Source organism: Equus przewalskii, chromosome 4, assembly GCF_037783145.1.
Source record: "Equus przewalskii isolate Varuska chromosome 4, EquPr2, whole genome shotgun sequence".
NCBI lineage: Eukaryota > Metazoa > Chordata > Mammalia > Perissodactyla > Equidae > Equus > Equus przewalskii.
The window spans coordinates 53,525,969-53,540,095 of NC_091834.1; the positions used below are offsets into that span (position 1 = coordinate 53,525,969).

General features: G+C 36.6%; 1 protein-coding gene across 2 annotated transcripts in view; it reads left to right on the forward strand.

The window, feature by feature from the left end:
* Positions 1 to 14,127, forward strand: part of SP4 (Sp4 transcription factor) — a 77,209-nt gene that overhangs the window by 34,330 nt on the left and 28,752 nt on the right. For both annotated transcript variants that reach the window (XM_070615889.1, XM_070615890.1), the window contains exon 4: positions 11,420 to 11,648. In XM_070615889.1, coding sequence (XP_070471990.1) covers positions 11,420 to 11,648 — 229 coding nt within the window. The remainder of the gene's footprint in view (positions 1 to 11,419; positions 11,649 to 14,127) is intronic.

The following is a 14,127-nucleotide window of genomic DNA, read 5'->3' on the forward strand; positions in this document are numbered from 1 at the left end:
CCTACTCGGTAACTCAGTATTGGTTTACAAATTGTATATGACCCAGGGTATGCAAATAGTTCTGGAAGTCATTGCTTAATATGGTTTACCTTCATTTAAAGTGCGGAGAGCACTAAGTTATTTCTTAGTATTCTCAGGTTATAGTTCATCTCTAGAAAAACACATAGTTACAGCTCTTGAATAAGGTAAAGAAGTATTTTGTAATTAATAAGCATCATTTCCAAATGCAAGATATTATTGTTTTTACTACCACTGTACTGTGAAGTCCATCCAAGTCATGTATCTGTCAGAGTTGTCACAGCCTATTCCCAAGTTTGTATTACTCCCTTTGTAGACTTTAATTCAGATGCATGTAGTTTCTGTTTTTTTCTGGAGACTCATGTAGTTTATAGTTTTTATAGGTATCATGCAAATGTACTATATTTTAATTTTTCATATATTTGATTTTGGTTATGGTTATTGATAATGATATGACAAAATAAGAGCCATGAACATTCGTGAGTTATTTGGAAGCTAAATTTAAGCAGGGTTTTTTAACCTCAGCACTATTGACATTTTAGGCCAGATAATTCTTTGTTTTGGGGGCCTGTCCTGCGTACATTGTAAGATGTTTAGCAGCATCCCTGGCTTTCACCCACTAAATACCAGTAATAATCCCCTAAGTTGTGACAACCAAAAGTGTCTCCAGGCATTGCCAAATGTTCCCTGGAAGACAAAATTACCACCAGTTGAGAAGCACTAGTTTAAAGAGATTTAGAACCAACAAAAGTAGAATTTTTTTTCTGATTACCTTTTTTTTGAATAGCTTTATCAAAGTATGATTTATATACCATACAATACAGCCATTTAAAGTTTATATTCAGTGGCTTTTAGTATATTCACAGAGTTGTGCAACCATTACCATGATCTAATTTTAGGACATTTTCATAACTCCATAAAGAAACCTCAGACACATTAGCAGTCACTCCCCATTTCTCCTCCCCATCCCCCCAGCCCTAGACATACTTGGATATCTTTTTGTGTTTAAGACTGTATAGCCACCTTGGTTTTTTGTTTTCATTCAGGTCATAATAGTTTACAACATTGTGAAATTTCAGTTGTACATTATTTATTAGTCACCATATAGGTGCGCCACTTCACCCGTTGTGTCCACCCACAACCTCTTCCCCCTGGTGACCACTAGACTGTTCTGTTTGTCCCTTTGTTTGTTTATCTTCCACATATGAGTGAAATCTTACAGTGTTTGTCTGTTTCTGTATGGTTTATCTCACTTAACACGATACGCTCAAGGTCCATCCATGTTGTTGCAAATGGGACGTTTTTGTCTTTTTAATGGCTGAGTAGTATTCCATTGTATATATATACCACCTTGTTTGTTTTAAGTCAGATTATAGAGTAACCCAAACCCTATTTCACGGTATATTGATTGAAAATTATTTGCAATGTAAGGAAACATATTTTTTCCTATATATACCTTCAGAAGCCCTTAGACATTTGTTTAGGCAGACTCCAAGTTTAATTTGTAGAGGAAATAAACCTAAATAGGCCAAGTTAACGATCATTTTAGTATTACTCAGAACAGTAAAAAGTTCCCCTAGCCTTCTGTGGTAAGTTTTATATTATGGAAATCAACAGTTTTTGTTTTTCCTGATCAATTCAAGTAGATAACCTTATTTCTTTGGCTATGTGTAAAAAAAAAATTATGAAACATATGTAGCTAAAATAGTATTTTCAACCTCCTCTTCACTGTTACTAAACAGATTATTTTTGGTGAATTGGTAGTTGGTTAATTTTAGATAGATAGTTGGTTTTGTTTTTCAAGTTTGTGGATGTGTTTTACCTACACGGAAGTGTTACCTTTTATTCACTGCAAGAAAAAAACTTGCAAATCACTTTTTCCATAAGAAATAAGGACCAGTTGGATTATATTTTCTTATCTATCAAATGGAAATATTAATATCTGGTCCACTTACCTCAAAGGGTTGATGCGAAATGCTGAAAGAATCAGATCCGTAACAGAAGGACATGGACAGTAAGTCTGTGCCTTCGTCTTTCATTATTCCTACTTTTTCATCGTGTTCCCATTGTGTTTAAATGTTATTAAGGTGTCAGAATTTTTTTTTTTTTTTTTTAAAGATTTTATTTTTTCCTTTTTCTCCCCAAAGCCCCCCGGTACATAGTTGTGTATTCTTCGTTGTGGGTTCTTCTAGTTGTGGCATGTGGGACACTGCCTCAGCGTGGTCTGATGAGCAGTGCCATGTCCGCACCCAGGATTCGAACCAACGAAACACTGGGCCGCTTGCAGCGGAGCGCGCGAACTTAACCACTCGGCCACGGGGCCAGCCCCTGTCAGAATATTTTTAAATGTCATTTATAGCTGACTTCACAGGGGTTGACCAAGCCATATTTCCTCTGGTTTTAAAGTATATGTTAAAATTTATATAACATACAAAATGTTTTCAGCAAATAGGACAGAGGGTCCTTAGTAAGTAGAACTACACAAACTGGAGACCTGAGCCCTAGTAGGTAAGTGGCAAAGGATATGAGCACGCAATTTAGAAAGAGTATTCAGTGGCCAATAAACATTTGAAAAACGTGTTCAGCTTCATTAGGAAGCAAATAAATGCAGATAAAAGCAATAATCAAATATCATATTGAGCCCATTAATTACCAACATTTTTTCCTTTTAAAATTAGTCTTTAATATGCTAGTAATACATGGAAACATTTTCCTTGTTAAAAAATAATGTGCAACTAGTACAAGTCACCTCCTGCTGACTGCACTCCAATCTCAGACTCCTTTTTAGAACTAAGCACTCTTAATCAAGTTTGTTATGTATCGTTTCAGACTTTTTCCCATTTATTTATTATGTGTGAGTGTCATTGCAGGAAACATCTAATACCTGTGGTGGTACATAACATAATACAAACGTCAGTAGCTTTGATTGGTTCATTCGCCTGTATTAGAGGTCTGTCATCAGTTAGTATATAAAGATTTCTCTCATTGTTTTTAATTAGTATAGAACGTTCCTATTGTATAACTAGTCTACAATTATTCAGCTGTTCCCCAGTTCATGGTTACTTAGGTTGTTTCTGATTTTTTACTGTTGGAAACACTCCTGCAATGTATTCGTCCTTTTGTGGTCTATGGAAAAAGAGAGTTAAGCAGAGTGTAAGGGGAATGGGATGGCTGGGCAGGGGAGGCCATAACTTTTAAATAGAGCAATCAGGGTAGGTAGGACACGTTGAGAAGCTAGTATTAGATCAAGGACCTGAAGGAAGTTAGAACATTGAACATATATATTCTGGAGAAAGATCATTCTAGGCAGACAGAACAGAGTGCAAAGGCCTTAAGTTGGGACTATGCCTAGTGTGTTCAAGGCACGATAAGGAGGCCAGCATGGCTGAAGTTGAGTGAGCCAGGAGATGAGATTGGAGAGATGATGGGTGGCCAGTTTATTTAGAACCTTGTAGGCAATTATAAGGTCTTTGGCTTTCATTCTGAATGAAATGGAGCACCAATGTAGGATTTTAAACAGAGAAGTGATATGATCTGACTTATGTTTTAGAATGATTCTTTTTTTTTTTGGTGAAGAAGATTGGCTCTGAACTAACATCTGTTGCCAATCTTCTCTTTTTGCTTGAGGAAGATTGTTACTGAGCTAACATCTGTGGCAATCTTTCTCTGTTTTATATGTGGGATGCCACCGCAGCGTGGCTTGGCGAGTAGTACATAGGTTCGTGTCTGGGATTCAAACCTGCGAAGCCTGGGCCGCCAAAGTGGAGCACGTGAACTTAACCACTACGCCACTCGGCCGGCCTCTGGAATGATTCTTTGGGAACTATGTTATAAATGAACTTAGAGAACAGGGCTGTGGTGGCAGGGAGACCAGTTGTTGGGAAGCTATTGTAGTAATCAAATAAGAGAAAATGGTGACTTGGGCTAAGTTGCAGGCAGTGGAGGTGGTGAAGAAATGCTTGGATCCTGGATCTGTTTTGAAAGAGCTGTCAGCAGGGAGGGTAATAGAGTTTGAGAGAAAGACAGGAATCAAGAATAAGGAGTACTCCACAGATTTTGATCTAAGCAATTGAAAGTGCAGTTGTATACTAGTCTTAAGACATGTAAAATTCTGATAATGGTCAAATTTATCAGTGTTTTCCTTTGTCCTTTGTTTTGGGGTCTCATTTAAAAAGACCCTGGTAGTTCTGTATTTTCTTCTAATATTTTTTGTTGTTTTGTGTTTTGTTTTTACATTTAGTTTTTTTTAAACCTGTGTGCAGTTTACTTTTGTTAATGATGTGAGGTTGAGATCTAAACTTCCTTGCCCCACCCCCACCAGCACGCACAGTCATATAGACCCAGCCAGTAGTCCCAAGCCGAAACACCTGTTTTTCCTTTCCCTCTGATTTGAGACGTCATTTCTACCATGTACTAAATTTTCCTGTATACATGTTCCTGTTTTAGACCTCTATTCAGTTCTCTCACCCTGTTTCTAAGCCATTACTTCATTGCTTTAATTGCTATAGCTTTGTAACAGAGCTTTTTCTAATCCACTTTTTCAAAATTGTCTTGGCTGATCTTTCACATGTTGAATGAGCTAGTAGAGTTTAATGGAAAATATTAATTTAATTTCTGCTTGCATTTACTTTACATATGGATTGATTTTAGAAAAGTCAACACATTTACAATGAGGATTTTTCTATGTAAGGACATATATTTGTCCATTTAGGTCTTGTTTTATGTCCTTTAGTAAATCTTCTTCCTCAAGACTTTGCACATTTCTAATTGGATTGATTCTTGGGTATTCATGGTTATTGTTGCTGTTGTGAATGGAGTATTTTTTCTTTTGCTTGTTGAATTGATTGTTACTGATATAGGGGGAAACTGTTGATTTTTTGTGTTGATCTTATATTTGGCCATCTTGCTGAAATGTCGTATTTCTTCTAATAATTTGTTGATTTTCTAGAGTTTTTTTCCTCATACAGATCTCTTATTTCTTTATTTTATTGCATTGGCTCACACCTTCAGGATATACAGACTAGTAGAGGTGAGAGAGTAGGAATGACTTTTGTTAAAAACCACAGCAAGATACCAATTTTTTGTCTCTTAAATATTTTTTTAAATCTTACTGAATTTCTCTTGTGCATGAGTGCAGGTGTACTCTCATATACTTTTAGCAGAAATATCAATGAATGCAGCTCTCTGTATATACTCCTATAATTTTGTAATCTGTGTAGAAAGTCTCATGAGTTTTTCATATTCTTTGACCTGGTAATCTCACTTCTAGGACTCTGTCCCTTGGAAGTAATAAGAAAAAATATTTTTGTTCAAGTGGTTCATTATTTATGTTGCTTATATGTTACTTGTAATAATTGTTTCAAAATAACCTAAATGTCTAATACTTGGGTAATGATTTTATAAATTAATAGTATATGTATGTGATGAAGTATTGTACAGCCATTACATTATTTTAAAAGAATGCCAGTAACTTGGAAGCACTTATATTATTAAAGAAATAGAACAGAATACAGAATTGTTTATGTAGAATTGTGTCATTAAAACACACAGAACAAAGATTAGAAGCAAATACACTGAAATCATAATAGTGATAATCTATGGGTAATTAATATATGGATGATTTTATTTCCTCCTTCGTACTTTTCTCTGGTGAGCATGCATTGTTGTTAAAATCAGAAAAAAACGTGTATATATATATGTGTATATATATCTGTAATACTAGTTATATTTATCTTCTTCAGAATAAGTAGAAAGGGAAAAATCTTAGCCTATTCTCTTATTAAATGGCAAATTTAGTTATAATTTCTTTTTTGAAGTTTAATTTATAATACTCTTCAAAAAAGATCTTGCTGAATGTGGATAATGTATTACAGGAGAAATCTGATACCAGAGAGAAAAGAGATACAGTGGTTTCAGGGGCAGGTTGTTGTGATTTATACTCTGGGATGTACTCCAAAATGATCTGAATTCCAGATCAATGAAGCAGGAGAGAATTATGGTCAATGTCCACTTACTCTTTTTCTTACTATCTTGCCACTGATATTTCATGTCTGTTGCAAGCTAGGTGTCAGCTAGTAGCCCTGTGATCTGCTGGCCTACTTTTGTAAGAAAGCTTCTGTTTTTATATGGATTTTAGATTATCATTCACTTTTTTTTTTTTGAGGAAGATTAGTCCTGAGCTAACATCTGCCGCCAATGCTCCTTTTTTTTGCTAAGGAAGACTGGCCCTGAGCTAACGTCTGTGCCCATCTTCCTCTACTTTATATGTGGGATGGCTACCACAGCATGGCTTACCAAGTGGTGCGTAGCTCTGCACCCAGGATCCAAACTGGCGAACCCTGGGCCACCAAAGCGGAACGTGCAAACTTAACCACTGTGCCACCGGGCCGGCCCCACCATTCACTTTATTTAAGAAACATTTATTGAGTACTTCCAGTGTGTTGGGAGCTTTGATAGCCAAAGGACATAAAACCACACAGGGGTCCTCTGTTCTGAGCAGCTTTTGTCAGAAATAATTTGTGATTCATATTGTGATGGAATGAGATGGTTATCTGATTAGAGAAACCAAGAATACTCAAATTCTAACTCAACGAGTCCCCTGAGGTCTCTTAGGGAGCTAAGTATGCTGAAATGCAAGTCTGAGTAATACTTTATTGGTTTGGGTATAGACCCCCTGCCTCAAAATTCAGAGAACCTGGTTAGTCTGTATGGAAGATGCTGTCTTCCTTTACTAGTTTTCCCTTACTCTGCTTTCCCTTCTTCCTCTAAGCTTAAATTCAAGCCTCAGATATTAGTACTGTGTTGAGACAAAAGACCACTCTAGCTGGTGCTAAAGGCAAATGTGCAAGAAACCAAGAGTTTCTCCCAGATACCCATTCTAGATTTTCTTGAGTATCTAGCAATCTAGTATTATGCCACCTAACGAACCAGCTGCCCCCACTTACCTTTGGCCGAGTTTCTGTATTTGAAAAAAGGGAACAGAACAAAAAAAGAAAGGAATAAGAAGGATGGCTTGGTTGCTCCAAGCAGCCTTGGGATGTTTTTACCTCTGGCAGCATGGAAGGAAGAGAAAAGAAGGGTCACCTTCAGTCTGTTCCACCATGATGCTTAGTTACATTACCAAGAAATTTTGAGTGATTTGTAAAGTTATGTTATAAAACAGTTTCACTGGTAACAGAGAGGTTAGAAACTAGAGTTTCAAAAGAGCATTAATAAGTTTTTTCCTTCAGATATTTCAATAATGAAGGTGTTTTATGACTATAATGTATAATTTGTTTCTATAATGACGTCCTTCCCATTATCACCAGCACTGTCATTGGTACAGCTTCTTATATATTTTTTAAAATCTTTATCATCAGTTTTTACTTGAGAAATTGGACACAAAGTCATTCCAACAAACCAACTGTTTTTCCTGTGTAACACTTTTTTCCTGTGGTTACTTTTTATTATAGTCCTAACTTTCCTGATTGAATTATAACTAGTAATGGTCTCAATGCAAATTTTATTCTCTAGTTAATAAGTCATGCTCATCCTATAAAAAAAGTTACACTTTAGGAGAAATTCCTGTACTCCTAATATCAGCTCAACACAGTGACATCATCCAGTAACATATGGGTCAATCATTTGTTCATAAGTCTAACATACCTGGGCAATACCTTTTTAGGAATGGAAAACAAAGGGAGGTGTACTTAGCTCCTCAAAGACAACAATATACCATCTAGTTGGAAAGACAAAATAAATAAGCATTTACGGTATACTTTCACCATATAGTTTGTTCACTGATATGATAAAACTATGTATAGGATATTATAGGAAAATAAAGAAGTGATATCTGACCTGGATTCAGAGAGGCACTTATCAGGAAGACTTCCCAAAGGGAATTACACATGAACTGAGTTCTGTAAGATGAACTGGCTTTCGTCAGACCGAGGAAGATGGAGATTTGACATGGGAGAATGTGTTGAGTTCCAGCTGTATTATTCAAAGGCCCAGAGATAATCAAGATGGAACATTAGAGGGAATTGGAGTTCAGTGTAGCTGGTGCTGAGAGTGGGAATGGAGGAGGAGTACCAAAAGATGAAGCTATAAAAGTAAGCAAGAGCTAGATTATGAAGAACTTTATGTACTTGTTGAGAAATGTAGACCTCATTGTGAATGCATTGAGGGCCCATTAACTTTTAGGGGAACGAGATTTGTATATGCAGAATGGAGATTTGAAAGGGCAAAACTGGTATAACAGTGACAAGAACAGGCAGTAGGGATGGAGAAAATGGACAAATTTGAGATATTTTGAATGGGTAGGGTCAACACGGACTACTGATCAGCATAAGTAATATTTATCATGGGAAGAAAACAGCCTTTGGAGTTAACTAGACCTGGGTTTAAATTCCAGCTCTGTTGCTTAGACAGTTCGTCACCTTGGGTGTTTTATGGACCTCTCAGAACCTCAGTTTTCTCAGCTTAAAATTGGGGCAGCAATACTCAACCCATGAGGATGTGAGGGATTAAGTAATATATGTAAGACATCCAGTAAAGTAGTAAGTATAAAATGATAGCCATTGTTGTGGGAGAATGGAGGATATGGAGGGGAGTCAACAATGACTTTCAGGTTTTCTCTTTGGACAGTGAGAAAGAGCTAGTTTAGGAGAGTGGGATAACTCACAGATTGAGAACTTACAGATCTGATTCCTCACACATTGCCCGTGAGAATCTGGGTGGAAATGTTCCCTGGCAGATGACACTAAGAGTATGACATTCCTGAGAGGTATTTGAGCAAAAGGTACAGATTTAGTAGACATCAGCTTACACATAGTAAGTAGTAAAAGTTATGAAAGTGATGAGCTAACCTAATGAGAGAGAAGAAGAGAAGTCAGAACCCTGAAGAGCAGCCTAGGAAAGGCATCGATGTGGGGGTGATTCGGGAAGGAGGAGGAACCCCAGTGGCGAGTAGTATCAGAGAAGCACTAGGGGGAGAGCATTTCAACAAGAGAGTGGGATTAGCAGCTCCAGGTGCTCCAGAGAGGTGAAATAAGATCAAAGGGAAGAGTATCTTTGGATTTACAAACGAAGAAATTGTTAGTTCTGTCATCATTTTAGCAGAATGATGAGTTGGACACCTGATTTCAGTAGTTTGAGGAAAGAATGGGAAAAGAGGAGTAAAGGCAACCAGTGTAGAGAAATCTTTTAAGATTGTGACTTAAGTTTAGATTTAAATGCTGATAAGAAGAGCTAACAGAGAGGAAGGGGTTTCTGAGAATGTAGGGAGTTAGCTCAGGCAGTCAGGTTTCAAGGACAGGGTGGTCAGTGGTGTCAAACGCAAATGCAGCAGAGCAACCGTGTAATGCTCCTTGAGAAAATGCACATTGGATTTGGCTATTAGGAGGGCAGTTCTTTGATATAATGACGAGCATCTTAAATATCATTGCAACCTGAAAGGAAGGACCAATTGTTGTATGAACAGTAGCTGGAAAACTTACGGCCAGAAATATCTCAGGACTTCAGGGGATATAAAGAATACTTGCCAGCTTAAAATACCTGCATCTCCATAGGGACCAAGCTATGAAGACATTATATAGTGCTGGCTGTGATAGAACCTCCATTTCCAGAAATATATTTTTTGCAGTAAACAGGGAGTATGTGTATCACTGTGCTTCTAGATACACAAGTAGTTTGAATAGTTTTCTTAGCCAAGGTCATTCTTAAGGAATCTGGTTTTACTGGACATGTGAACTTGTATGTGCTCAAAAGATACGTTGAGGCATCAGGATTATACTTCACATTTATGTATTGCTTTACAATTTACAAAGCCTTTACCCATTAGGAAATCAACTTGATTTTCATAAACAACTCTTGAAAGTAGATAGGGGACAGGAATTTTAGGGAGGTAGGCGTTATCGGAGGTGGGGAAATGGAGCATCTCCAAGTGCAGTCAGCAAACAGGACACGAATCCACAACTTTTGACTTTACTTGCATTGCTTTATCTATCATACCATGTGAATTCAAAGAGGAGCAAAAATATAAACTTTAGTAGAAAAACTAAAATATGTATCTGTACTAAAACTGTGACAAAATACATATTTTTTATTTGTATTATGTTATCGATGCTACCAAAGGTTTCAAAGTGTTGTAAATACACAGGAGGGTGAGATTGACTTTGGCTGGGAAAGTCATAGGTTTAATTTTGTTGAGAAAATGTGTTCTATTTTCTCACTTGCTAATTTTTAGTGTCTTTCTTTGTTGCTCCACAATGTTTAAAGTACTACACATTAAGCTTTAAAATAAGCCCTTCTGTTTTATACTTGATACTCACATGTTTGTTTCTGCTACCATATTTTGTTCTTGTATTGCCATCCAACTCAGTGGAGATTGGTAGTAATAATAGCTAACATGTAGTGAACAATTCTGTGCCAGGCACTGTAGTAAGGGGTTTGTAGAAATTAACTTATTTAATCCTTAACATCAACACTCTGAGGTGGGAGCATTCCTTCATAAATTGGTATTTTGTTTTCTGTCCGTTCACATACTTGCCATCCCACACCTGATGGGAAGAAAGTAGAATTGTGTTGAAAGAAAGAAAGAATATATATAGGTGTACCCATGTGGACTTCAAGATCAATTAAACCCATGTAAATAGATGTCCTTTGTCATACTATGTACTGTTTATTGTGTTTTTCCCTAGGTGAAGAAGCCAAGTTGGTATATGTACTAGCCTGAGAGGTGAGGTCTAAGCTATATAACATGAGTGAATAAAGTAATAACAGATCCTAAACATCTGTTTTATGGTGATAGTGACAGTGTGTGATAATCATGGGTGGTTTTGCATTTTAAAAAACGACTTAATGTGTATAATTGAAAAAAGACTCATCACTAAAGAGATATTTGCTTAATTTAAAGTATTAGGAATGAGAAGTGTCCATAAAACTTAATCCTTTGTTTAGTTACTTGTCATTCCTGTATTTTCTTGGAGTGAATGAGATATGTTGCTTACTGTGGAAATGATAATTCTTTGTATTTATATAGCGTCTTTCATCTGAGGATTTCAAAGTGCTTTTCAAATAAAGTCTCATGAATCCTCACGGCACTTCAGTGAGGTAGGTAGGTGGCAAGTATTATTATCTTCATTTTACAGATGGAGAAATTAAGCCACAAGTGGGTTAAATGATTTATGTGTAGTCCCACGAACCAGATATAGAGGCAGCCTGAGCTACTAAAGTAAGAATATTATATTTTAGGAGGATTGGCATAGTATAAATCATTAACCTCTTTACTTTTGTACTTTATGCAGATTATCTATTAGAACAAATATGGTAGCTTTAAAATGTCCACATGGAAATTTTTTTTATCCTTTCTTTAGGACTAGAATACATTATAAAACTCTTTTTTCCCTTCCCCCATTTTTAGGTCAGCAGCAAGGACAAGATGGAGTAAAAGTCCAGCAAGCTACGATAGCTCCGGTGACTGTAGCAGTGGGAGGAATTGCTAATGCAACGATAGGTGCTGTTAGTCCTGACCAACTCACACAAGTGCATTTGCAGCAAGGCCAGCAAGCTTCTGATCAAGAGGTGCAGCCTGGCAAGAGGCTTCGAAGAGTTGCCTGTTCCTGTCCTAATTGTAGGGAAGGAGAAGGAAGGTAAATGCTCTCTTACCAGCTCTCTCTCTCTGGAAGGCGTCAAATAGTAGTTAAAACCGAGCCATTGGCTGCGTACTTTTGATCATTGGACCATCACTAGCTTTGCAGCACGGAAGTTAAGATGTGGCATTGTTATGAAGGAGATTAAACTGAGTTACTCTAGGAATGGGATTTCACTGGTCCTTTACTTTGTACCTTATACTTTTTTTTATGGTTTTCTCTTTTCATTTATTATGTAAAAATTTTAAACAACTTAATGGTGATGGATGCATAACTCTGTGAATATATTAAAAACCATTGAAATGTACACTTTAAATGAGTGAATTGTATGGTGGGTGTGTTATATCAGTTAATGTGTTTTTGTCCTGATCTTAGAGAAAGCATCTAGTCTTTCACCATTAACTATGATATTAGCTCTGGGTTTTTCATATATGCCTGTAATTAAGTTAAGAAAGCTCTCTTCTAGTCCTACTTTGTTGAGTGTTTTTGTCGTGAAAGGGTATTGGATTGTGTCAGGAGCTTTTCTCTGTTGAGATGATCATGTAGTTCCTGTTTTTTATTCTGTCAGTATGGTGTATTACATTAATGGACTGTTGGATGTTAAAGTACTTTTGCTTTCATGGGCTAAATCCAAGTTGGTCGTGGTATATAATTCTTTTAGATGTTTCTAGATTTGGTTTTCTAGTGTTTAGGATTTTTGCATCTATGCTCATGAGAAATATTTGTTGCTTTCTTTTCTTATAATGTCTTTGCTTTTGGTAAGGGTAATACTGGCCTCATAGAATGAGTTGGGAAGTGTTCCGTCTAGTTTTATTATTTGAAAGAGTTTGTGAAGAACTGGTATTAATAAATATTTTGTGGAATTCTCTAGTGAAGCTATCTGGTCCTGGGCTTTTATTGTGGATATTTTTTTGACTACAGCCATGTGTCGCTCAGCAATGGGATGTTAGGCGATTTTGTCATTGTGCGAACATCATAAAGTATGCTTAAACAGACCTAGATGGTGTAGCCTACTACACACTTCTGCTATATGGTTTAGCTTGTTGCTCCTGTACAGCATGTTACTGTACTGAATACTGCAGGCAGTTGTAACACAATGGTATTTGTGTATCTAAACATAGAAAAGGTACAGTAAAAATACACTATAAAAGATAAAACATGGTGCACCTATATAGGGCACTTACCATGAATAGAGCTTGCAAGATTAGAAGTTGTTCTGGGTGAGTCAGTGAGTGAGTGGTGAGTGAATGTGAAGGCCTAGGACGTTACTGGACACTACTGTAAACTTTATAAACACCGTACATTTAGGAAAAGAAATTTTTTTTTCTTCACTAATAAAGAACCTTAGTTTACTGTAACTTTATTACTTTATAAACTTTTTAATTTTTTTAACTTTGACTTTTGTAGTAACACTTAGCTTAAAACACAAACACATATAGCTGTACAAAAATATTTTCTTTATGTCCTTATTCTATAAGCGTTTTTCTTTTCTTTTCTTTTCTTTTTTTTTTTCTTGGTGAAGGAGATTGTCCCTGAGCTAACATGTGTGCCAAGCTTCCTCTATTTTGTATGTTGGACACTGCCTCAGCATGGCTTGATGAGCAGTGTGTAGGCCTGCACCCAGGATCCTAACCTGTGAACCCTGGCTCCCAAAGTGGACCATGTGAACTTAACCACTATGCCACTGGGCTGGCCCTCTTTTTTCTATGTTTAAAATTTTTAATTTTTTTTACTTTTAAACTTTTTTGTTAAAAACTAAGATACAAAAACACACATTAGCCTAGACCCACACAGGGTTAGCATCCTCAATATCACTGTCTTCCACCTCCACATCTTGTCCCACAGCAAGGTCCTCGGGCAATAACATGCCTGGTGCTGTCATCAGCATCACCACAAACATTTGAGTAATGTGTTACACTATGACTTTACAATGGCTATGGTGTCACTAGGCAATAGGAACTTTTCAGTTCCATTATAATCTTCTGGGACTACTGTTGTATACGCAACCCATCCTTATGTGGGGCATGACTGCTAATTCTGTCTCTACTTGTTATGGGTTTTTTCTGATTGATTGTTTTTAAGTCAGTTTTGCTACATTGTATCTTTCTAGGAATTTGTCTATCTCATCAAAGTCATTTCAGTAATAGGCATACAATTCTTCTTGGCATTCCTGTATAATCCTTTTCATTTCTGTAAGGTTGGTAGTGATGTCCCCTCTTTCATTTCTGATTCTGGCAGTTTGGATCTTCTGTATTTTCTTGCTCAGTTTACCTAGAGGCTTGTTAATTTTGTTGACCTTTTCAAAGAATCAGCTTTTGGTTTCATTGATTTTTGTGTATTATTTCTCTATTCTCTATTTCAATAGTTTTTGCTGAAACTACTAATAGTTTTTATTTTTATTTATTTCTGCATGCTTTGTTTTAGATTTAGTTTGCTTCTCTTTCATCGTCTTAAGATAGAAGGTTAGGTTGTTGGTTTA